Below are 25,819 nucleotides of genomic sequence, written 5' to 3'. Positions count from 1 at the left end.
TATTTTATTATTACTTTTAAATGTATATTTATATAACATGTAACATGTATTTGGTGTATATATATATATATATATATATATTTATTAATATTATAAATTATATATATGTATATATAGATAATTTATATTATTATTTTATATTACTTTTAAATGATATTATTATATATCTATCTATATATTATATATATATATATATATATATTTTATATATAACATGTAACATGTATTTGTGTGTGTATATAATATATTATTTAAATTATTTATAAAAAATTGTGTGTATTATATATATATATATCTATCTATATATATATATTATATCATATATTATATATATATATGTTACCTGTTGAGGCTCGGGGACCTCAGACGTCACCAAACTAAGTTAACGACCAAGCATGAGTGACAGCAGGGGCGGGCCAATCACGTCAACCCTCGTGACAGGTGTCGATCAGCTATTGACCAATTAGGAGCGAACAGAGGGGGGGGCGGGACTAAAAAAAAAACCCAACAACTGACGTTACGTCGCGAGCCTCGGTGGTAATGGCAAGTGACAGAGGGTGAGGAAGACGAGGACGAAGTTTCACACCTACCAGTTGCTGTCAGGGTTTATTTAGTGTTTTTAATGCTCGGTAACAACATCAGCGTCTTGTTCTTCTACCCTGGCGGAGAGTCACCGGTGTGAGAAACTAACCGTCCTTCTCGCGTGAGGCTGAAGTCGTGAGCGGGTGGTGCTCTGTGTCGAAGTAGCTGAAAACAACAGAAGTTTGTCCCGACTCCGAGTGGAAACAAGTCGCTATGACTAACCGAGAAGACGAGTATGACTATCTTTTTAAAGGTGAGTGTGCTTGTTTTTGTGTTGTTGTTTTGTTTTTTTATCGTGCTACGTGGCGTAACAAAAAAAAAAAAAGCGTTACACCTGCGGGAGTGTGTCATCTGATGCCGAGGTGTTTGACCCGCATGCCTGACAACAAGGTGGAGGAAGACGACGACGACGACGACGACATTTGTCAGACCTGGATCAAGAAGACAAAGACACCTGCTGTCCTCAACACTTGTTGTTATTGGCAGCGCTGCCATATGTTTCCAGGCAGCTGATAATAATAATAGGGACTTTTCTATGTGTGTGTGTGTGTGTGTGTCATCATCTTGCAGGCCGGGGATGCAATCACCATCATCGGATGCGGTGTTAGGGGGAGGGGGGGTCATCCAGCCTCCATCCAGGCTTGATTAGAGGAGATATAGTTAGTTTTATACCTCACTGGAAGTTTGTTTGTAGTTTTGAAAGCACATCCAACTATAACACACACCAACTTTAATAATTATGATCTAACCTTTTTATTTAGAGATATCAACAAGCTTTCCTGGTGATCAGATGTTTTTATCAGCCTCCCATAATGTGTCACATCTAGTATTAAATCTAATGTAATGTAAAGTGTTCCCATATGCTGTCATGTTAGAGGCAAAGGGGAAATAAAGCGCTCATGGTTCTGTTCAAATACAGAACACTAAACAAGCCTCCCTGTTGTCAAACTGGAAATACCTGCATGAAACAAGTGTGTGTGTGTGTGTGTGTGTGTGTGTGTGTGTGTGTGGCTTTGTCCCCGCTCATAGAGAAGATGAGATTTGCCCAATAACCCACACACTCCAGGATAAAGTGACATGATATCTGGTGACCGAATAGCAAAGTTATCTGACTTGGGTGCTGCCGTGCAAGGACGCTGATAAGGTATCGCCCCTGCCTTTCAGTCTTCGGAAAGAGCTCCACGTTTTATTGTTGTGGCTCTCCTTTTGTTTCCTACAGCCTCCTTAGCCGTTGGACGGCGTGAGTCAAGTTGGGTGAGCTCTTTTTTTAGTGAGTCACATAAACCTTTTCCCTACTGATGGGCAGAGCGAGGAGGTCATCCCGCTGTCGAGCTGAAGTCGCACCTCTTTCTTTGTACTTTAGTGGCGTGTGTATATTTTTTAAAAACTTAAAACGGCATCGCACATTTGACTCCCCCTAAAACTAGGTGATTTATTTTTAAAAACAGCGTGCTTCTTTTAATGTGTTGACTCTCGTTAATGCATTTTGACGCCGTAAAGTCGGCGCTGATGAGAAAATAATGATCCCGTCTGCTTTAATTTCACAGAAATGAAATTGATTTCATTTACAGAGGGGTTCGGGAGATATCCTTTTTAATCTTCGCCAAAGTGGCCTCAGACTGTCAACAGTTTAATTCTCCGTTCCTACGTTTAGACGTTTAGTCGTGGGCTGTGCTGCAGTGCATCACCGGTGTCGTATCTTTTTAGCTGAAGAATGTAAACCCAACAAAAGGTTAGTGAATGGGTGTGTAATGCAGCTATGATAATACCTGGGACCTGGAAATGGTTGCATAATGATTTATGTCCTCCACCCAAGATCTTTTGTGTGAGGTGAAATGGAGAAAGACACCTTTTTCTTTTTGAGAGAGAGAGAGAGCCACACTGTTAGGATAGTGTAGTCCCCATATTTTTCTAATTACAAAGTCAGTCAGCCTTTAAATGTGGACACGTTCCTACTTGTAGCTACGCTGTTTCTCTCTTAGAATCAGCAGTATTGCTTAAATGCAAGTGTAGACACAGTGGTAGGTCCGTTAATGCAATTTCAACATTCCATAACAAGTTCCTATTTCCTAACAGCAGGGTGTTGTGCTGCTTCCCTTTGACGGACTGACTCACCTGATAATTGTGGAAGTAGCTTTCTGACAAACGCCCCCCCCTAACAATGCCTCTTTAAGTACGCTTTAGGAGAGGAGTCGCAGTGTTAAAGCCTCTGTTTTTCTATCGTTAAGCATTAAAGGAATACCTTGTAAACGTCCTCGTCCCGTTTCAGCGAAAAAACTCCAGCGAAGTTTGTATTTAAATCAAAACACAGCATCCGTCCGAGTGTAGTCATCGTCCGGGAAAGTTGGCACATTTGATGGATTTTTATGCTTTGTTTGGGAAGTGTTAAAACGGTGCGCCTATTAACTAAAAGCAATTTGGGAGAAGGTTTAGATGTAACCTCAGTGCCCGCTTCATTTCGTGCTTGGCATCCGCACAAACTTTTCAGCTCGGGAGTTTTTTGGCTCGGACAAAGAATGAGCGCTCAGTTTTAGTAGCAGATGTCTAAACATTTGTTTTTCAGTGCAGTTTTTTAGATTATACACAGCAGGACAACTGATTTAAACAGACTGATTTGAGCATACTGTGTGTGTGTGTGTGGTATAATCTATGTCTTATTTACTTCTCTTCTGTCATGACTGAAGGACATTTGACGGTTGAAATCTGCAGAGTTTAACCTCGATTCATTTGCTCGGTCCGCATGTATTTCCTGTGAAGATCAGGTGGTCCTAATATCATTTTGTATAACCAGTGGGAGTCCCCCGAGTTTCTGCTCGACCTCAGCTGGGAGCCACACATGTGCGTCATTAGCCAGGCAGGATATCTAATAAAAATGAGAATAAGGATAAATAAATTGAATTAAAAAAGTAGTGCCTTCGGTATACTGCGTGACTGTACTGATGATGATTTCTTTCCCTCTCCTCTTTGTCCGTAGTGGTGCTGATCGGAGATTCAGGCGTAGGCAAGAGTAACCTGCTGTCCCGCTTCACCCGGAATGAGTTCAACCTGGAGAGCAAGAGCACCATCGGGGTGGAGTTTGCCACGCGCAGCATCCAGGTAGAAGGCAAGACCGTCAAGGCTCAGATCTGGGACACAGCTGGACAGGAGCGATACCGGGCTATCACTTCAGCGTGAGTACAGTGCACTTCTGAGGCCCCTTTGTGGAGGAAACGTCACGCTTTTGTACACAGACTGGCTTCCACACACAGGCAGAGATATCGAGGAAATTAAGCGAAGCATACACAGGTTAAAACAAGCAGGTTCTTGATATAGATAAATACTAAGCACGGGAATGTCAGAGTGCCTCTTTTGCTTCCTCCTTGCTCCCACTTGAAGCCTTGCTGCATTATGAATGACTGCATTTGTAGTTTAAAGGTCATAAACTTCCAATTATGGTTCATCTTTATCCATGAATTACGTTTAGATGCAATGATTTACTGCCTTATCATTCTTAAATAGCTGCAAATAGATATATGAGGAAGTGTTAAGCGTAAAAGCCACCTTTTTTGTTTTAAGCAGGAAGTGTTTTGTTAATCACAGCTTCCTCCTCATCTCTCAGGTCAAGTTCCCGTCCTTACGTTTGTCACTCTTTTTGATTCGTCTGCCTCGATCCGGTACCTGTGTCAAGTCCCCACGGGCATTGAGGAAGACCTCTTTAAGTAAAATAAATAACATCAGTCAATGTTTGTTTGTGTTATGAGCTTCATCTGCTGCAGGCGTAATTTGGCTTGTTGTTGATTAGACGTCCTTGTGCGCCGAAGCTGGCCGAGCCCATGTGACACACCCAGAAAGAATCCTGAAATCAACAGGCTGCGACAAGAAACAAAGTTCTGTGCTACCAATTTATATCCTGTTCCTCTCCCTTCTCGTGTCGTCCAGGTACTACCGCGGAGCGGTCGGAGCTCTCTTGGTTTACGACATTGCCAAGCACCTGACGTATGAAAACGCCGAGCGCTGGCTGAAGGAGCTGCAGGACCACGCCGACAGCAACATAGTCATCATGCTAGTGGGCAACAAAAGTGATCTGCGCCACCTTAGAGCAGTGCCCACAGACGAGGCCAAGGCCATGGCAGGTATTGTCACAGCGATGGCATCTCGTGTGTCGTGCCACCACATATCTAAGATCCATTCCTCGTTAGATTATCATCAGGTTAAAGTTGAGCACAGATTCAGTGCTGTATAACGTATCGTGTGTTAATTAATGCTCGTACTCTGTGTCAGTTTAGATTGTGCTGTTTACTTAAAACAGTCATTCCCTCTGGGAACACCCACGTTAGAAATGTTTGCACTGTGATACTGTAAGGCTACATCAATGTGTCCACCAAATGGCACACAGTTTGTCCTTGGCTTGAATGTGTTTGAATATATATATATATATAATATTAGGTCAAAAGGACTTGATTCAGATTAATTAAACAAATTTATCTCGGCCCTTTCGAGTACTTCTCCGCCGTCTGTGCAGTTCACTTCAGTATAAATGTCAACCTTTTGACATTATTTCCAAACGGTCGCACCACGTGTTTCCTTCTTCACTCCTGACCTTGAGTTTATTGGCTTGGGTCCGAACAGTGTTGCACCTGCTTTGACTGGTAAATGACTCTTGATGGGACCGCCCGTAAGAGAGTCAAACACACGAGTCACGTTGATCGATATTCGAGGAGAGGAATTCATTTTGGTTTCTAGATGACTAACGTTTGTTTGTCGCTTTTACCAGTCACTGCTCTCTACCACTGATGTAATTCATGGCACCTAATTTACATAAAGACCAGGTGGTGGGCGCATCCATGCAAAGTGTGTTATATTGATACGAGTGAAGGGTTCTTCCCAAAGGACACAAACAAAACTGATGTCTCACTTGGACTACTGTATGACAGACAGTGATAGTGATCATTTAATATATTTATTTTTGTTTATAATCTCCTTCGTACTTAGATTAGGAATGCTCAGATTACCACGAACAATCTGAGAAAATGTGCTGAAACAGTCGAAAGTAGTTGATTTAACCAATAAATTGATTGGTTTATACTTATTTATTGATTTCAGAGTCATTATCAGTTAGGGCTGCAATGGGCAATTACTTTTCTTAGTAATTAATCTGCTGATTTATTTCATTTATTAATCATTCAATCTCTCAGGCATCAGGAAAACACGGAGAAATGCCCCGAACGTCTTGTCTTGTTCGAGCAGCAGTCTAAAACTTATTTAGTTTAATGTTAAGATCAAAACAAGCAAATTCTCACGTTTAAGAAGCTGGAAAAGCAAAAATTGGACTTAAACGATCTTAAACGTTTATAAAAATAGCAGATTAATATACTGTCGTTTGACTCGTCTTCGAGGAGAGTAAAAGCACCAAATATTTGCTTTTAACATCTTCACAAACGTGAAATGTCTCTCAGTTATTTTGGTTGTTAGAAAAAGTGTTCCCAGTGTTAGTTGAAGGCCTTTTTTCATTGAAGACATTTGGACGTGCCACAGTGAGAAAATCACAGGTGTAAACGATAAAATGAACGATGCTTCAGTTTCAGGGTTCCTGGTGTTGTGTTTACTGGCTCACTCAGTCATGACTTACTGGGACTAATATATTTGAATAACATAAACAGATTGTAATCATGTCTTAGTCTATAAATGTAATACAGTGGTGTAACATTTTACAGCCCTTAAAGCAGATTATGTATGTAAACCATTAAACTTTTTGACTCATTTTGTCGGTAACATCATTGCATTTCATCAGATTGTAAATCTACATTACGGGACCAGTCAGCTAGCACACAACCCATTAAATTTTCTATAATTACAAAGGAGTTCACAGCGAGCAATCAAACAGGAGACTACATTTCTTGGGGAGTGCATTACGCAGAAGAAATCAGTCCGTGAATCAGTGCGATAATGTTAATGCCACTACAGTACGACCGTATGATACACTCCAGCTCAGTGCAGGTTTGAAGCTTTAAGAAGAACGCAGGCCTTTAACGTTTCTTTATACGCGTGTGTGTGTTTTTACAGAGAAGCACGGGTTGTCTTTCCTGGAGACGTCTGCCTTAGACTCATCTAATGTGGAGCTGGCCTTCCAGACTATTCTTACAGGTGAGTTTCCCCATTTGTGATTATTTCTTTTTTTTGTGTTTATGTCAAATCATAGATTGAAAGTGCATTTGTATCGTAAAGGGCACCGTCTAAAGCTCCTATGCTTTACAGTGATAATGCTTTCTATACACTGTGTATTGATTTGTCTTTTGCATTCAGACCTTTATATAACACGCGTCACCTGCCACTAGATGGCAGCAAAATCCATCTTATGGGCCTGCGTGGCCATCACTGATGTGCAAGTCTGTGTGGCAGGAATACCACCTGAATGTTTTTTAAGGTCAGGAATATGGGTAATTGGCACACCGCTCAACCAGTCCTGGTGAGCGTCGCCGTGAACACGGTCAGTCGCCGGCAAACTACTGAGAACTGCTCTTTGCAAATCCACTGACCCACTGTACAGCTGCATCTGTTCAAGATTATGATACTGTATATGAGCAGCTTCCCCTGTGGGCACATATAGCCACGCTAACGAGTTCACTTGATGTTGGCGATCTGGTAACACGGAGGAGGAGAAAAAAAAAGCAATTGTGACCGAGTAAACCCCCCGGAGTGCCTAAAGGGACAATCCACCAGTGAGTGGTGCTTCCACTTCAATTGCTGCAGGGGCTATCAGTCTGCAAGTACGCGCCACTTGCTGTTTGTATTCGGCGTCTGCTGTATGTTTTAATTCCCGAATGCCTCAGCTTGAGTCGTTTGAACCGTTCTGCCCAAACTGCAGCTTTATCAGTAATTTGTAAATCATAAAAAAAAAAAAAAACTTCAAACCAAACAAGCCCCATTGAGCTAATGCCGCTAATTGGCTCATTAACGGAAGAGAAGGGAGGAAGTTAGCGGTGCATTAGCAGACCGGTAAGAAGCGAGCTTCAGAGAAGACGCCATGCGCAGCAGACAGACAGATCGTAGGTCAGAGGGTCATCCCGATTGATTGTTGTCTATATAGGCACAGCAGCTGGCGCTGTGTAGGGTCCATATAGTAATGAGTCATAGTTTCACCACCTGACGTGACGTGTCGCGTCACAAGTCAAGCCCAGGAGTCTTGTTTTTTTCTTTCTTTAAACCTCCTTGCTTCATAGGCAGTTTTTATTTCAGGACTCCACATCTGGCTGTAGTTTAGAGTTAAAGCGGCAGGATGCAACAGTAAGTCAGAGCACTAGTCCTGCCCTCCTCGCTCAAGATGACCAACTGACCGCCCAGGTTAGGGAAAACTGAATTTGGAAATGTATTGAACAACCAATTCTGATGTTTACCTGTGTGTTTGAAAAGCTTTTGTCTTTTTATTGTGTTTTCCGCTCACCAGAATGAGCATGCAGGGTCACAGAAGTAAAGACCAACAATTTTTATATTATCTAATTAGGTGTCAAATGTAAAATGTATTTCTTATTGTGGCATCGCGGGAATGCCGAAAATGAGACTTGGTACAGCCACATGACATAACGATGCCAGTTTAGGATGGAAAGAATCCTTCGCTGCTGCCAGGAGTCTGGATAGAACAGTTGTTGTTCAGTTTTGCCATGCTGTTTGTCCTTATCACAATATGTCCCACTGTTGGCTGGATTTATAGGCATCTTACACATAACTCATTCCCTTTCACCCTTCTCTCCATCACAGCCATCTACAACATCGTGTCACAGAGGCAGATGTCAGGGCGAAGCGACTCAGACTTCTCACCAGCCTCCAACGTAGTGCCCATCACAGTTGAGCCCACCCAAAACTCAGCCAGTAAGGGCATCTGCTGCCAGAACAACTGAGACCTTACCACTGTCCTCCTCCTTCACCTCCACGTTATTGAAGAAACAGCCAGATACACAAACAGAGACAGACAGATGGACAGGGGGGGGAATTGGAGAAACAGGTAGAAATAACCATTCCACACAAGGACACTTGTACTGGGGGGGGCGGGGATTGATTTGTCTATTGTCTGGTTAAGAAAACAAATTCCAGTATGGAGAGGAGGGGAAGCAGTGAAGGAGGGATTGTAAAGAGGTTCAGATGAAACAGACGGGGTTGCGTGGAGAGGGAGGATTTTTGTCAATGGAAAGGAAAAAAAGGTGAGACGCACCACACCCCGGTGCATTAAGCTTTTAAAGAGGTACGCGATCGGCAGAACCGATTCACAATCTGACGACACGTTTAACACGCAAGGTCCCTCGTGCGTCTCACGCACGGTTTCTGTCTTTGCAAACCGTCTCCCCTTTTTTTTTTTTGAAACCTCTGTATTTTACAAGCCAGTAAATGCTTTCCCTCAGTTTCCCACTAGCAGGATATTGGGCAATAAAACCATCCAAAAGACTGAACTGCAACCCCTCTGTTACCGCTGTCATTCCCGTTCATCCCTGAATGTATAATATTTAGAAAACGTCTGCCCTTATGCTATTTATTGAACACTATATTAAGGTCTTGTTTGGCCAAAGGGTTTGCAATTTAACACTAGTTTGGTTTAGATTTTCCACACCGAAAGGGAGCTCTCTTTCTTTTTGCCGCTTTTGCTTCCTCCCTCCCATTATTGTATCTCTATGTGACCAAGCATTTAAGGGCAGCTGCCCCCCTCGCTAATGGAGGAGCAAGGGCTTCAAGCCATTTTTCCTAAATCCACATGCTGGAATTTGGTGGAAGTCGGGTTCGATTCAAGTTGTGTTCCACCAGGCCACTCCGAGCAATAACATCCCTCCCTAACAGCGACATGTAATTTCTTTTTTGATTGCTTTTGATCTTTGTTTGGAAGGCTTTTCCTACCCTGTGCACACTCGGTACTCTACAGATGAGTCATGCTCTTGCGAGCTTTGCACAGAGTTAACTCTAAATGAGACGGGATAAGTGCATCACTGGTGACCGGGGTTAACATGGCGGTGAGATATAAAGTATTGGCTCTGCTGATGACTGTTTCACCCCTGCCTTGAACCTTTGGTGTGGAGTGGGAGAGGTTGGGGAATTGGTTTAAATGCATGGACAACCCTGTGCTGCTGCTGCTGCTGCTGCCTGCTAGCTGGGATAGATAGATGGATAATGTTTCAGGGGATGAGGTAGTGAGGGCACTCAGCCCTGCCCTGCTCCTGTGGTCTCTGATGTACCCGAGATGGCTTGTTTTACTGTAAGTGAAATCCTCCACTGCCTGCTCACCTACTCCTTTCTCTGTCTCTCTCTCTACACTGTATGTAACTGGAACAGGACTCTGCCTTCTGGGATCTCCCTGAGGTCTGCCCTCGCTCTCACTTGTCTTTATTTCCTGTGGAGGGGGGCGGGGGTTGCATTCAGGAGCCAGGATTGGGTTTGTTAGTATCTAATAGTTTTAATAAATGAGGAAAAGGAGAAACGATGGTAGTGTTGGGAGGGGCTTAATTAAATCCAAAGGTTATGCACACAGATGGTGTTTATCCTGCCGATGTGTTTCCACATCAACACTGGCTGTTGACTTCACAGGTCTTAAACTGGGTGGTGTAGGTTAGGGCTTTTTAACATTTATTCTAATATATGTATATTTGGACTGCATATGTATAAATAAATCTCATTTGTTATAGCCTGGCTGTTCTCATGTCTCTTTTAAGATGTCTAAAGTCGTTCTTTGTTGGTGAATCTGGTAGAAAGCTGATCAGAATATGAAGATATATTCAATTCTCAATCATCAAAGGATCAATTCAGCGACAGTTACTCCCCCCCTTTTTGAATTAAAAAAAGACAATCGGTTTCAATTGGAGATCATTTCATTTTTGTTTTATTAGAAACATTTACAATACATCTTGAATCTTGGAAAAATAACAAAGAACCAGAACTAACATGGCGCAGATACAATAATAATAATAAAAATGTCTCCAAAAAATGTAATTCACAAAAAAACATGTGCTATAACAAATAAACCTGCAATATCACATGCCTTGTAAGGGCATGGCATACTGTAACAGAGTTCAAAGACTTCTTTTTTTTTTTCTCTTTTCTTATTTTTTTTATTTTCCATTCCATCAAAGTTGACGGTCAGCCACAGAGAGCCACATTGGTAACCCTCTTTCACTGTTCACAGAGAAACCAGAAACTAATGCCAGGTGATGCTGGCCCAAAAACTAATGCACTACGACCACTATTAGACCGGTATGAAACACCTCTACTGTGCTGGAAAAATTGGAAACGCTACCAAAGACAAACTGTCAGACTGTTTTTGGCCTCTTTGGAAAAAGGTTGCGAGTTTCACCAGCGAGCGCCACTTCAGTCCCTATTCCTTTTTTTTTACATGCAGCAGAAAAAAATGTGCCATTGTAGTGTTTTTGTCAAGTTTTTTGTTTTGTTCATTATCCGTATCGACGCTTACGCAAACTTCAAGTTAATTCATATGAGGTGCAAACAGTCTTTCATCGCTAACAAGGTAACTGAGAATATAAAATCAGACTTTGATGTGGGAGGAGGAAGGGGGGGCGGGCGGAGCGGGCGGGGGGGGGACTGAAATGGTCTCTTTGCCTGGCTGCAAACTCATGTCAACTTTTCAAGTTTCCAAAGAGACTCCCAACTATGAAAATCTACAGAGGAGAAACAGCCCAAGTGCGCCGGCGTTAACGGATAACACGGGGAAACCTGCGCCCTTTCTCCTGTCTAAGTGACCATACAACATACATGCAAACTAGTACGGTAATGAATCTGTTGTGTGTATATGTGTGCATCTAGTTACATAGATCTACTACACAGTGCGCTGTTGTCCTCTCCTAGATGCCTCCGCTCGATTTTTTTATTTTTTTTATTCTTTTCTTCTTTTTTTTCTTTTGCACACTTCACCTAATTAATACATTAGGGAGAGTCTCTCATAAAGGCTTCCTTTAAGCTGATTATGCTCTGTCGCTAGTGATCACAAACTGTCTTGAGTAGTAGATGTAGAAAATGTATGAATGAAAAGTGTGTACAAGTTATGTGTGGGGCCCTATTGGCGAGAGGGTGCCACAGCTGCCTCATTCATTCCAAAGCGTTGCAGTCGTAACATGTTTTATACGTTGTTGTTTTTGTTTTTTTATATAAGTAAAAGCGAGTTTAGATTACAGAGGAAATGAGTTATGTGTTTCAGTCAGTAACATGGGGTTAGTTGAAGGGGGGGAAAAGGGGGGTTACAGCAAGCAGCACTGCACAAAGAATGCTGATGCAGGAAAAATATATAATTGAGGCACAAAATTGATGCTCTGTGACTAAAATATCTCCAAATTCTAAAAAATATTATATTATTTTCTGTAATTATTCCATTGTGAATGCACTGGTGTTGAAGGAGTGCATGTCTGAAGTTAAAATTTAAGCTATGGGGGAACTCTCGTTCCATTTACTTCATTTAGCATGAGGCACATGGAAAAGACGAGCGGTCCATAACTTTCATAAATAAAACTTCTAAACTTCTTTTTTTTTTTTTTACCTATTAGTAGAAACTGACTTCCCTGTGTTTAGAAATATATTAACTTCTTGTAATTTTAATTAAAAAACAAAATGTCTTGAGGTTACTCATAAATATGTTGCTTCATTTTTTTTTTTAACTTTTCATAAATAACATCCAGATACTGACTTCTTTTTTTTTCCTCTGCTTTCTATGAAATAATAACCCATGTTAGCAAAATAGATTTGAGAAATTGTAATATGTTTTTTTTTTTATTCATTTTAAGTTACTTTCTATAAATGTATGTGGAAGAACTCAAATATAGTCTACGTCGAAAAAACCTGTCGAAAAATCCTTTTTTTCCCCAAAAAAACAAACAAAAAACTTAAAGCTCACTTGTAAATTGACAAAACAATAAGCATAAGGAGTGCATCGAGTTGAGTGGTCTTTTTTTTTTTTTTTTTTTTTTTTTTTTTTTTTTTTTTTACATTCAAATGCATTACTTGCTCAATGTTGATGATTTTAGACAGGTTGGTACAATTGCTTAAGTGCATCCATTGAAAATAAGGATTTCCTATCACTCCTTAAAAGGGATTCTACATAAATGCATAAAGACCTTTTCATATCAAGAGAAGAAAAACATCAACAGTTTCTACCATTACTATAATAGTAAGCTTAATACAATATTGTAAATAATACTAACAAGAACTTAATGAATCAAATGTCACTGTGAGTCACCCCACCCCTTTGTTGCACCACTGAATTCAAAAGTATTTCAGACTGGGTGAGTTGGACAAATGAAACTTACACCTTAGCATATTCTTAAGAATCATAATTAAACTTTATGTATCAATTAGTTAAACTACACGGTAAATATATGATTTTTAAACCGATGTTCACTTTAAAGGTCTTAAAGCTTTTTATACACTTTAGGTATCAGGCTGATGAAGTCTTTATGCAATCTTAACTTTTTTTTTCTGATAAATCTTACCTACTGTACTATATTTTTTTACTAACATGCAGTTAAACTTAAGGATACAGTTAATGGCTCTAAAAGATATCAACTAAAACCACAGTGCTTGTCTTGTTTACTGTCACACTGTCACCTTGTTCACATCTAAATCCCTTATGCTTTACTCTGAGGGGTCTCATAAAACTTAGGAATTCAGCCTGAATTTTTTCCGCTGACTTTGTCATCGTCGACACGATTCCTTCTCAGTCTAATCGTTTTTTAATCACTTGGGCAGTCCCTTTTTTTTATCTCAACTTCTCAACATCAAGTTTTTCAGGAAGATTAAGACGTTCCCTGGACTGTTTTCTTTTTTTTTTCCTCCCAACAATCTAACCAGGACAATAGAAAACTACTCGAAGGACTGTGTAAGTGCCAGGATGTGCTTTAAGCTGATCTCTTTGGGGAGAAGTAAGTCTGTTACCGGCACCTCTGTAGTATTAAACTAATCTTACAACACTGAAACATGATATGCCTTCATTTCACAGATATCGATCCAGTGGCCTCTAAGACTTTTGGGTAAACAGAGTAATTCTAGCTATGAGATTATTTCTTTAATAATCCTGATTCGATAAACTCTAAACCAAGCAGATTTTGATGCTAAAATAAGTTAAGTGATAAGTTAGCTCGTGTCCTCTCCTTGTGTTTTGTTCTTTGGCTATGTTTGACCTTTTTCTTTTTTTAAAAAAAAAACAAACAAAAAAAATCAATAAAGATGGAAAAAAAAGTAGGTGCAAGTATCAAATAGAGCCATGAAATCAGAAACGTCTTATTACTATGTAAACAGAAATCATCTTAAGATATGCTATAAGTAACACGTGTGCCCCTGTGTGTCATTTAACAAAGATTAACGAGTGTAAAGTTCCTCACATGGACAACATGACCGCAGCGAGAGAGTGACTGGCACAGGACATCATATTCTGTTGTCCCACCCTCAACTCCTCCTCCGTGTCTTTGAGCAAAGCCTTCAAGACGTCAGTCTGTCATAAGTAAAGTCGCCTGCTCCTGCTTTTTAACAAACAGGACAGACCTCGTGGGCTTTACGCTCTACTCCTGTTGTCTGTTTACCCTCTTACAGCGCAACGAGAGATCTCCTCGAAAAGTCACAGAAATCGCAGTTTCATAACGTCAGTGCAACTCAGGCGAAGGAATCCTTAAGTTTGTCTTGACCCACCCTGTGATCTGATTGATATTCAACCAAAAAAAAAAAAAAGAAAGAAAAGAAATTAAGCAATCAAACGACTAAGACCCTGATGAACACAACAAGAACAATTACTTATCCTGAAACTGTTACTAACTAATTATATCTCTGTTTCTACACTGGCGTGAATCCATAATGAATTTTAAGCAGATATGAGACAGAAATGCAGCGGTATTATCCTTATAATCAAGGTCAATGTCTGAATAGAATATTATTTAAAGAACTGACTAAGCAGACTGCTCTGTTTATTGTCCCAGTATAGTCCTATTATTGCTTTTCATCCTAATATACATAGAAACTGATTCATTCATCAGGGGTTAGGTTATTACACATACTATTCATTTGAGTTTTTATTCGAGATTGGATTTATACATCAGCGGCTTCATAAAGGATATTCATTATTACAGTTTATAGTAGTGTCTGGTTAATTTTTTATGTATATATTTGGATGAAATACTAAGTTAATCAGTTTAAATAATATTTCTTAAATGTATGGATCTATCTAATATACTATTATAGTCAAAAGGATGATGGGGCGCATATATAAAAGATTTACTCTCCCTAAAACTCATTTTGAATTCCATATGCTAAAACATTGACAATGACACCTTCAGCTTGTAAAAATAATCAAAACCTCACTTTAAGCGGGCCTTTGTCTGGATGTTTCTTAACCGATACACATACTGTATTTACATAGATGCTCGGAGTGCTTTCCCATAAAGTACAATACTCATTAACTTATACAGCATCTAAACAGGGAGAATCTCCAAGAAGCCCTCTCTTCATTAAACCAGTGCAAAACTCCAACCAAGTCATCAGCATTGACTAAACGGATGAGAGGTCTCTCCCACATTACCACTAGTACTACTGTAGTATTAAGAAGAACAAGAACCACCATAATACAAAAAAATGATAGGGAATCCTTATGTGCATGTCATTCAAATCCTATGAAATGTATTTCACCATCAGCGGTCGGTTTGGTATTAATCAAATGCGCATGTTTTGTAATAAGGTGCTCTACTTTATGTTTTAAAGTGTTTGAAAGAGCCTAATTTCCTGAATCCCCTCTAATCCCCCACCCAAGCAGTTTGATTCACATTCTTTTCTTCAAAAATAAGTACTTTAAAAGTAGTTTTTTACGTTTGGGGGCGGTACTATCAAAAAGTTGCTACCTTGTACGCCTAAAAAATAATGGCGGTATTCGTAATAAAAAATGTTAAGGCAGAAAACAAAAGAACTAAGAAAATACTAAAAAAGTTCAGAGGACAGTGTCGTACTGCCTTGAATTTTGACGCTGAAAGCTTAAGCCAAACCACTGTGCAATGTCTCCATCCATTAAAAAAAAAATCATAACTATTCTTCCTTTCTACTTATTCATAGATTTTCAAGGTACTTTTTTTGTAAAATACAGTGCTTTCCCAGAGCGGTCCACGTCTAATGCGAGTGGTCCGCTTTGTGTGTTTGTGTATTTCTGTTTTGTAAAAAATAATAAAAATAATAAAAAAAAGGAAGGGCCCTCATGTCATAGAAGACACAATTTGTCAATTTTTATTTTTTATTTTTTTTAAAATGGAGACAGAAGCCGAGTTGAACTGTTCTCCAGCACACAACACAAGAGAGGCCTGCTGCTGAATCACCGCTGTTCCCTGTCAACACTACTGGCCCACATGTGACAACAACAACAACACAAAACTCGCACTTGCAAGACTTGAATGATCAATAAAATTGCTGCAAGGTTGATTTTTTAAAAATGTTTTCTTTCTTTTTTTAAAATTTGGATTTCTCTCTCTCTTTCTTCAGCCACAATGCCCCCACCACCACCACCACCACCACCCTCCACCTCCACTCCTTTCCATCATTCAACAGCTTTAATCCCTACCCCCATCCGCTCTCCTTTAGCCCTCTGAAATCCCCAGGCTGGGGCTAAGGCAGACGCGGAGGGTGTGTAATTTGATTCAGCATGAGTGCTGGTTAAATGGGGCGTTTCCTCTGCTTTCCTGTCAATTACAATTGTCTGATTTCATTCTGGAAGCTCAAAGCAGGAGAGGGGGAATTGATGGGGGTGGGGGGGATCTGACGCCCGGGTGTCCATAGTGAAGGGGCAGCTGCAGGATGTCCCATACAGTAGTGAGCTGACACGATCTGCACCGGCGCTGTCACAAAAAAAAAAACAGGGACCCCTTTTTGCGAATTTCAGGGGGCAGGGGGTGGGGAGTTAATGCTGCACCCCCTCCTGTGCGAGTACATCACGCAATCTTTCCGTTTACAGGTGAGCGTGATGTGCATGTTGCATCCTGACGTGTGACGTTAACGTTGAAAACAGGTGACTGTGGGGGGGGAATCTCCCGATGACTGTAGATAATTTATTTCGCTCCCTAAAGCCTCCCCTCCGTTTCACAGGCGCTGCCAAATTCAGCTAGTGTCTTTCAAATTTTGTGTGCGTGTGTGTGTGTTTTGGGACAAAAGAGGCCCCCTTCTCCCCAGTAGGGATAGCTCAGAGCAGCAGAAAAGGAGAGGAGGGAAAAAAAAGGAGGGGGACGGGGCAAGAGGGAGTGGAAGGAGGGGGTCCTATTCGCCCAGCTGCATCCAGACCATCCAGCAGCCCCCTCTGTGCCTGTAACAGTGGGGTGGGGCAGTAAGGGGGTTCGCTGCGGGACCCTGTCCTACTCTTCACACAGATCCAGAGTCCCCACACGGTCCGCACCTGGACCAACCCATTTGCCTAATTATCAATGAGTAGATCCAGGCCGTGTCCGAGCACTCTGCAGCCCACGCCACTACCGGGGCCCAGACAATACGCCCCACTCAGAGAGGCCTTCGAAAGCAAACGGTCGAACTGTAAGCAGGGGGAGACATAAAAAGCCAAAAGAAAAGAGAGAAAGAAAGGGGGCTAGGCGAGACCTCCAACTTGGGGTCACAGCCACAGTGTGCCATGAAACACCTGCTCCTGTACAGCTTTGCTAATTACAGGGGAGACAGCTGGCCCCTCAGAGCTCACACATAATGCTGGGAGAATCGGGGACGTGGAGTAAGGATTACTGATTTGGGACTCTGTATTTTACAGTGTCAACTATTTTAATCTGAGTCTGCTGCTGCTGCTGATTCAGGAGACGTTTTTTTTTTTTTACAGTTTTACTCGGCTTCTGTCCACATACTAATTCTGCTCGTTACTTACAGTGCACACCTCAGAGAAATGCTTGTTGACTGGGGGGCTCTCGCTGTGTCCTATATATCGTTCTGTAGCGACTGTGGCCAAATGACCACACAAGACAATAAAGCGCGGTTAAGGTGGCTTTGAAACAAGTCCATTGGGGGAGACAGATATCGAGAACCAGCCAACTGGATGAATTCCAAGGCTTTCGGCCTCACAAATTAAATCAGTGCTTTAAGCCAACCGAGGAACCACATGCTTTTCAAGTGCCACGAGGAGCGAGCATCACTGAATCTTTTCAACAAACTGCAGTGACCAAAGTGTAATCAATGGCTACTGGAAATTTAACTGATTTGACTTTCCTCTAAACTCTGAATGATACCTGATAAAAACTTAACCAATTCCTCAGGATAAATGATCCCTTCTTTCGGATTAATCTGATCTGTAAGACTTTAAAGAAGTATAAGAATGAAAACAAGGGGGGGGCGTCTGTTTGTTTACTTGTATGTTACAAAAAGCTTTGACAGGAACCAATCTGTTCACATTTTTCAGTTTGTGAAAAATTAATAACTATTTTGGACCAATTATATCAAAATCACAGTAAAACTAAAAAAAGGCTGAATTCACCTTCTCCCTTTCATGATTGAAAATCCTATTTTAGACCAAGATGATTGTAAGGTGCAATGAAAATTCTCTGTGTTTTGTTCTTTTTCTCCTTCTAAGAACAACAATGACTTTCTAGGTCAGTCGGGTGCAGATTGGGTACCTCAACAATCATCTTCTTCCTTCCATATAAACCCACTTCATGGTAAAATAAAAAATTTGAATAATAAAATGTTCACATTACTGTCTACCTCTGCCTACACTGTGATTCATGAATGAAAAACAGCAGCAGTCAAAAAAAAACTGAAAATGCAAGGTACTATACTTCTCTTATAAACAAAACTTTTATAAAATATATATGCATTATATATATAAAAGAAAAACTTAAAAATATTTCTTATACTTTTTAGTAAAGCAAGCAGTGCCTTCTAAAATATCTGCTTGATTGTTTTTAAATTTTCTGAAAAACAAAAATGTGTATTATAATAATAATCATAATAACAGTAAATAATTATTCAACAAACACTGACAAAACTAATGATAAAAACTGATGTGGTTCCTTAAGAGAATATTCGGATGGCCTGTGTGACCTGGGTGTGGCACACTGGGCACTCCGGGTGGTTGAGCTCACAGATTCGGATGGCACACTCCATGCAGAAGAGGTTATGGCCACAGGGCACCAAGGCAGCCGTCACTTTGCTTTCAAAGCAGGTCATGCAGTCCCGCACAGTGGCCGGTGGCGAGTCCGGCACTGGCAGACGGCCTGGGAAACCCTCGCCGGCTGAGGTGGGCTCGCTGTGGGCGCGGCGGGCCTGGGCATGAGGCGAGCCGGATACGGGCACAATGCTGGTGACTGAAGAGTTGTTGGTGCTTCCACCTCCGCAGGGCTCGGGTAAACCAGGGGAGAGTCTGGTCAGGGGGAGTGGGAGGCCTCCGAAGCTCTTGGATCGCTGTTGGGCGTAGAAGGCCACCTGTTTGGGGTAGTCAGGGTCGCCCCAGCTCTGGGTACCCTCTGATCCAAAATAAGAGCAAGGCTTCTCTCCAGAACTGGAGAAGTTGCCCTTGTTGTAGATTCCCCCTCCCTCACCTCCTCCTCCTCCTCCTCCCCCTCCAACCATGGCATCTGAGAAGTTCTGGCGGTAGCTGCTGGTGAGAGGCTTGCGCTGGCCCCCCTGCAGCCCCCACACCTGCTGTAGCCGGCTCTCCAGACCACCGCTGCTGCCCGCTGGGCTGCTTCCACCATTCGGCCCCAGACAGTCATTCTCATTATTGTGGTCATGCAGGCCTCCTGTTCGGAAGGCAATGTGTGCTTCAATCTCCTCGCGGGCCCGCTCGGCATTGCTGGGTGACCCCGTGATTTCGAAGACGGGGTCGCGGTCTCGACTCGGGGTGACGATGTAAGTGCAGGTTTGCTGCTGGATGCGTTTGATGGTGGATCCTTTAGGCCCCACTACAAGCCCCACGACACGGTATGGCACTCTCACCTGAATGGTGGTCTGACCTGGCAAAGGTGTGGGCGGGGAGCCGCTAAAGGACACCCCCAGCTTGTTGCGGGACGCCCGGAGCATGGAGAAGTGCTCTGCAGCGGAGATGATTTCACGGCGGGCCAGTGCAACATCCTCCTTCCGGCCAGTGATTAAGAACACGGGCTCCTCTCCTCTAACGGGGGTTTTGATGTAGGTGTTGGTCTTGGCCCGCAGGGCTTTGATCTTGCAACCTGCAGAGACACCAACAAACATTTTAAAATAAGTAAACATGATACATCAGTTCAAATTTATGACTCAAATGAAACCGTTACAAGTCAGAACACACTTACTAGCTAACAGAAAGCCTCAACTACTGCTTTCTTCAGCGTAAATTCAGATTTGTTCACCGGTTACGAGGAGTTTATCTTAATATATTCCAGCTTTTTACTGCCAAATGAGTAATTATCATGATTTATGAGGCTTCCAGCACCTGAGCATTAGTGCGCTTCTTCTTCTTTGTATTTATTAGCCCTGAATCAAACACACGTCTCACTAAGTGGTACATGGATTGTGCAGAGGTATTGACCAGTGTGAAGACATGGCTGTTTTGGGTGGGCTGCAGGCAGAGCTACAGCAGATGCAATACTGCAATCACTTTGTGACCTCTCCTTGAACTTATACAGTCAAACCACATCCATCCAAAACCATTTTTTGGGGCATTTATTGCTTTACATGTGTCCTGTTTCTGATTATTGTGTAATAGCTTTCAAAAGGAGAGTCTTTATGCGAGAGAGAGTGCAGGTTAGTGTTCACGGAAAATTGTAAGGGGGCAGAACAGGACATGCAGTAAATCAGTCATTATTTCAGAGGATCGTCTGAGGTCAAGAGGAACATGGGAAGATAAAAAAGAAAGCGTAGCAATGCTGTTGATATTACACCCTGAAGAGCACATCGAGCATTACGTGGTTCAGTTTTCATTCTGAAATTCAGGCTGCTTCCTCATTAAGACGCTCGATCACATTTATTGACGAGATAAACGTGCTTTCTCCGTCTCGACCGTGTCTTAAAGAGGCCGGTGCGTCTTTTTTTTGGATGAGGCATCCATCCATCCATCCATCCATCTATCTGTGTAGTGAACAAATCTGAGCTCATCTTACCAGACTCCAGGTGCTTCAGATCACACAAGCACATCATTGCATTACCCGTCCTGAAAAGCACAGCTGCAGGTATCGAAACACCTTAAGTTGAAGACGGATGTCACTCTAATGCTAATAAATAGGCCCACTTTGTTCAGGAACACTTGTTTCTCAGGGAGCAGGGGAACGGACAGAAGGATTGTCTGAAGGTTTAGTATTGCTCATACCCAAAATCTGAAAATGCCCTCTGTGGCTATTTCCAGGTATTAAGGTAATAGACCAATTCATGCCACGGGGGATCAAAGAGCAATTGCCAAATTCCTTTTCTTGAAAGTACACTGCACCTTTTAATTAGTCTAAATTAATGTCTCGATTCAAGAATTATCTGTAAACAAAACAGGCAAAGATTAATTAATCGTAACCAGAAATTGAGGTCACTGGTGACAAATTTATTTTCAACTGTTAAACTGTGCTGTAAGAAGAAAAAAAAAAGGTGCCTGCGATTCAAAACAAAGCCACCCCTTGATCTGAAGAGCTCCAGAGGAAAAGGTACAAGAGCATCCTCGGGAATCAATGCCTGTGACTCTGACAGAGGGGAAAAACAATCATATCCAACCCGCTCCCTTCATGACAGGATGCTCTGTTTTGTCAGGCATGGTGCTGAAGGAGAAGAAGAAGAAGGGGGTGTGTTCGTAAGAGCCAACTAACAAGGAAAAGAGGGGCCTGATTTAAAAAGAAAGCTCGACTCAAATCCCCCAAATCAGCACTTCTTCTTCTTCTTCTTCTGCTTCTTCTCGGTCAAGGCAAAAAAAAGGGGGGGGTCCTCTCGCTTGCACTTGTGCACGCTGGATCGACCCTCCGGCTGTCTTCGGTTACCCCATTAAAATTCAAAACTTACACTTCAGAGTAAAGAACGAGGGGGAAGACAAGAGGGGCACAGAGTAAATCCACATAACCACAACATGTGGAGCAAGAAAGGAGAATACGGTGCCGCCTGAAGAAGCTTCAACCTGTTTGTTTGTGTCACAAGATAAATCAGGATTTGGTAATGCTACATCACCCGCCCTGCAGTCCAACCACCTTTTATTATTTTTTTTACTCCACTCCTCCTCCTCCTCATCCTCCTCGACAGACAACCATGTGGTATTGAGAGTGTGCAGTGGAGTAGGGGCTCCTTGTGTTGAGCTCCAAGGCGTGACTCCCATTCAAGCTTTCCCTCCCGTACACCCCATCCCTGCTCCATCACAACAATGGGTGCAGCCACACAAACACAACCAACCAACCAGCAGCAGACAAAAAAACAACTTCTCTGGAGCTTCATTGGATGTAAATATGAAATAATAATAATGATAATAATAATAATAATAATAAAAGGAGGATTCCCACCTCCTGGTGCAACTTCTCGCTGAGTCACCCTTTAAGGCCATCCCGTGTGTGTGTGTGTGTGTGTGTGTGCCAAGCAAGCTCCACTGTCTCCAATGCGCCCCTCCCCTTCAAAAGATCCCCCACACCACCTCCGACTTTCACACCTTTGTTTGACAGCTGCTGTCATTCAACTTCAGCTCTTTGTCCGGTAAAACGCAGCAAAAAAACAAAAACAAAACTCCAAACTGAAAGAATCTGTAACGTGTGCGTGGAAATGAAGTTTCCAACTCCCTGCTTTGTGAAAAAAAAAAACACAAGTGGACCACGCTCCCTCCTCTCTCTCCCTCTCTCTCCTCTCTCTATTGTCCAATTGTGTCAGTGGGGCAGTGCGCAACATAAACAACAAGCTGGATATATATTATTTTTAGATATATCTATACATATTCCACAAATAAGACCAAAATGTGTGCGTAAAAATACAATGATTTCAAAGTGAAAGACATTCCTCTCCTCGCCCGCTGCACGTTGCCCTTTTTTGAACAGTCTGGCGCGTCTCAGACGACAAAGGAAGCAAGTGCTCTCCGTGCTCCAATGTGTGTCTGTGCGCTGACATTGATGGCGTGGATGTAGAATAATTCGCCCAGTAGGGAACGAGTCTCTTTCTCTCTTTCTCTATCTCCATGTGTGTGTGCGCAAATTCACTCCAAAGCTAAATAAACACAAGAACAAGCCACCACACTCCCAAAAAAATAAAAATAAAAATATATTTTTAAAAACATTTGTATGAAGTGTTATGATGCGAGTACACGAGAACTTACAACGTTGGAGCAAGGGGGGGGAAAAAAAAGTGGGAGGCTGATGTCTCTCGGGGGAGTACAAAAAACACGCGAGCGCACACACACACACACACATACACACACACACACACACACCACTCCCTTTTCTTTGTCAAATAACACCAGGTAACAGTTAGAGAACAAAAACACACACACACGCACACACGCACGCACAAAGCGCACAGAGGGGAAACCACGGCGGGGTTAATGCAGCACTTGGAAGCGGGGTATAAAAAAAATAAAAAAATAAAAAAAGCACAAGTTTTCAAGGAGGAGGTGGACGAGGAATTATTTTTTTGCAAGCCAGCGGTTTACCTTGTCTCCCCACTATTTCGGCCACATGTTCCGAGCTGGGCACCGGGACGCATTCTGTTATGTTGCAGCCTCGTCCTTTCGTCTCACTTGAGGAGCTCTCGTACAGGGCGCACAACTTGCTTTTCCCTTGCAGGATCGCCGTGTCCCCTCCACCTCCTCCGACGCTGTTCGTGTGGTTGTGGTGGTTGTTGTTATTGTTACTCCGGTCCTGTACTCCTGTTGTTGGGGCTCCGCCGCCGTCCTCGCCTTCCCCGAGCCCCAACAGAGACAACTGGCCCAGCGCGACCCTGAGGGCACGGGAGTCGTCTTCCTCCTCATCGGGCGGCACAAGGAGACCTTCGCTTCCGAAGCCGGAGCCGGCCAGATCCCCGCCGTAGCCCCCATTTTTCTCCATGATCCCTGCTAGAACCAGCAGGCTAGGCATGGCTAACAAAAGAGTGTATGAGACAAAGACAGGGGAAAGAGACTGGAGAAACAGCACCCGTGCCGCCTCCTCCTCCTCGCCCCCTCCCTCCTTCCAATTCCCCCCTTTGCGCTATAGTCCCTCCCATAGACCGGCCCCCCTCTCTCTCTCTCGCTCTCTCTCTCTATCCAAAGCCAGACTTTCAGTACAGTAGTCTCTCTCCGAGCTTCCAGGCAAACGGGACACAAGGCCGTCTGCACGGGTAGATGGGGCGGGCGATGTGTTGCTCCACCCAGTCTGGTTTCTCTCTCCTCCTCGCCGAGACAAAACGAGCCGCCCTCCCGTTGTACCATTCCGTCTCAGGTTCCCAAGCCTGTGGCATCCCAAATCAAGCCCCCCTCCTCCTCCCTCCCGTCACCTATAGAAAAAGAAAGAAAAATAACCTCATGTCCTCATCCCTCTCTCTCTCTCTCTTTCTTTTTTTTTGTTCACCTCCATGCACCTCCACGCGTCTGAGCGCAGACTCGGCTCGTAAAGCTTCCAGATCTGCTGCTGCTACTTCTGCTGCTGCTGCTGCTGCTGCAGCCTGAAAGAAAACCGCATTTTTTCGGTTGGACTTATGTAAGAATAGACATCCAGGATGTAAACAGTTGCGTATGAAAAAAAAAAGGTGCAAAGTAGCAGTGCGCACATGGTGCTGCTGCTGCTGCTGCTGCTTGGGGGAAAAAGAAAAGATGATGTCAACTTCATTCAGAGATTTAAAGAGAAAACAATTAGGAGGTGGACATGGATTTAAGGAGTAAAGGAGTTAGTGATATTTATTTTTTTTTTTATTTTTTATTTTTTGGAGGGAGGGAGGGGGAGGTGGAGGAGGAGGAGGAGGGTGGTGTCCGCCCACCTCTAATGTAGCCGTGCTTTGCGGCAGGTCACCGCGTTGTTGTCTCCGGCGCCGTTGCGCATGAGGATGTTATGTATAGGAGGGGAAAAGAGGGTGTCTGGAGGTGGTGGTGGTGTTGGTGGTGGTGGTGGTGGGGGCTGAAGGAGAAGAAGAAGGAGAAGAAGAAGAAGAAGAAGAAGAGGAGAAAGGGAGTTGTCAGACAGGCGCTGCAGACCTTATGCAGCGAGAGGGGGGGAAACATGAGAAAAGCCCCTCGCACATTTCCCCTCCCGTTAAAAACAAAAAACAAAACAAGGGTTTTGCAGCAGCGGCAGCTCCGGTGAACAAAGAACCGCGCCGTTCGTTTCGCGCACAGACTCCCCAAGATGTCCTCGACAGAAGCCACGCCTGACGGCATGGTTGTAGTACAACACAAAGACTCAAAACTGCAGTAATAACAATTTCTCTTTTATTCGCATTTTTTTTGTTTTACGCACAAACTCTCACACGGATTTTAAACTTTGAAATGTTTCACGCGTTAGAATAAATGACAAAGTAAGTCATTTAAAAAAAAAAAAGTGGAAATATTTCTCCTATGATGTCATTAGAGTTGTAAGTTATTATTACACTCCGGGTTAAGCTCTGAGGAAACATTGCACCCCCCAGCTTGTAATAAACTTCCACACAGGGGCTGAGCAGAAACTCTCATGTCCACGTTTTTCAGCTTCCACAAAGTGGCAGCCTTAGCCTCGTCGCTGCCATCTGTGCATATATGCATGCTGCTGGGATGTACAGTTGCGTAAGGGCTACCTGAATGACAAGGCAAACTCTGCTGGTGGTGGTGGAGGTGGTGGAGGAGGGGGGGTGGATGTTTACTCCAGTGAGAAAACTCCACCAGCGTCTCCTCAAAACAAAGACACCCTCACATGCGTGTGCTTTAGGAGAAGTTGTTGTTTATATATGGATTGCTGTTGGATTACATTTCTGTGGTGTGTGTGTGTGTGTGTGTGTGTGTGTGTGTGTGTGTGTTCCCAGGGGAGGTGTTGGATTCATGCTGTAGATTACTTATGCATTTTAACCCCCCGATCCATTTAATTCACTTAATTATTCCCCATCATATGTGGTGTTTTCCCACACTGTAACTGCATGACTGTAAAAACAAAAACATAAACACACACACACACACACACACACACACACAGAGTCTTTCATTTGGGCTTATATGACAGACTAAGCATGGCATGTGACTCCAAGAGAGATTCGGCATGAATATTTTAGCATTTCTAGTGAGAACGCCTTCTGCCTTTTAATAACACATAGCGTTGGAGCAACAATATAATCACAAATTTCCAAACACCGCGTCTGAAAATAGAATACAATATGAATGTTGTGATAAAATGCTAGCAGAACGATAGAG

At 42.8% G+C, this 25,819-nt stretch overlaps 2 protein-coding genes across 2 annotated transcripts; one reads left to right on the top strand and one right to left on the bottom strand.

Annotated features, from left to right (window-relative positions):
* The first annotated feature begins 499 nt into the window (after positions 1 to 499).
* On the top strand, positions 500 to 10,222 carry rab11al (RAB11a, member RAS oncogene family, like). Its single transcript, XM_027287491.1, has 5 exons — positions 500 to 835; positions 3,557 to 3,752; positions 4,501 to 4,694; positions 6,625 to 6,705; positions 8,317 to 10,222. The coding sequence occupies exons 1-5, from the start codon at positions 796 to 798 to the stop codon at positions 8,454 to 8,456; spliced, it is 651 nt and encodes a 216-aa protein (XP_027143292.1). The 5' UTR covers positions 500 to 795; the 3' UTR covers positions 8,457 to 10,222.
* On the bottom strand, positions 8,901 to 24,243 carry mex3a (mex-3 RNA binding family member A). Its single transcript, XM_010747335.3, has 2 exons — positions 23,123 to 24,243; positions 8,901 to 19,721 (listed from the first exon to the last, which is right to left on the bottom strand). The coding sequence occupies exons 1-2, from the start codon at positions 23,544 to 23,546 to the stop codon at positions 18,565 to 18,567; spliced, it is 1,581 nt and encodes a 526-aa protein (XP_010745637.1). The 5' UTR covers positions 23,547 to 24,243; the 3' UTR covers positions 8,901 to 18,564.
* Between the last annotated feature and the right edge of the window lie 1,576 nt (positions 24,244 to 25,819).

Source organism: Larimichthys crocea, chromosome XIII (genome assembly GCF_000972845.2).
Source record: "Larimichthys crocea isolate SSNF chromosome XIII, L_crocea_2.0, whole genome shotgun sequence".
NCBI lineage: Eukaryota > Metazoa > Chordata > Actinopteri > Sciaenidae > Larimichthys > Larimichthys crocea.
This window is presented reverse-complemented; position numbering and strand designations above follow the sequence as displayed.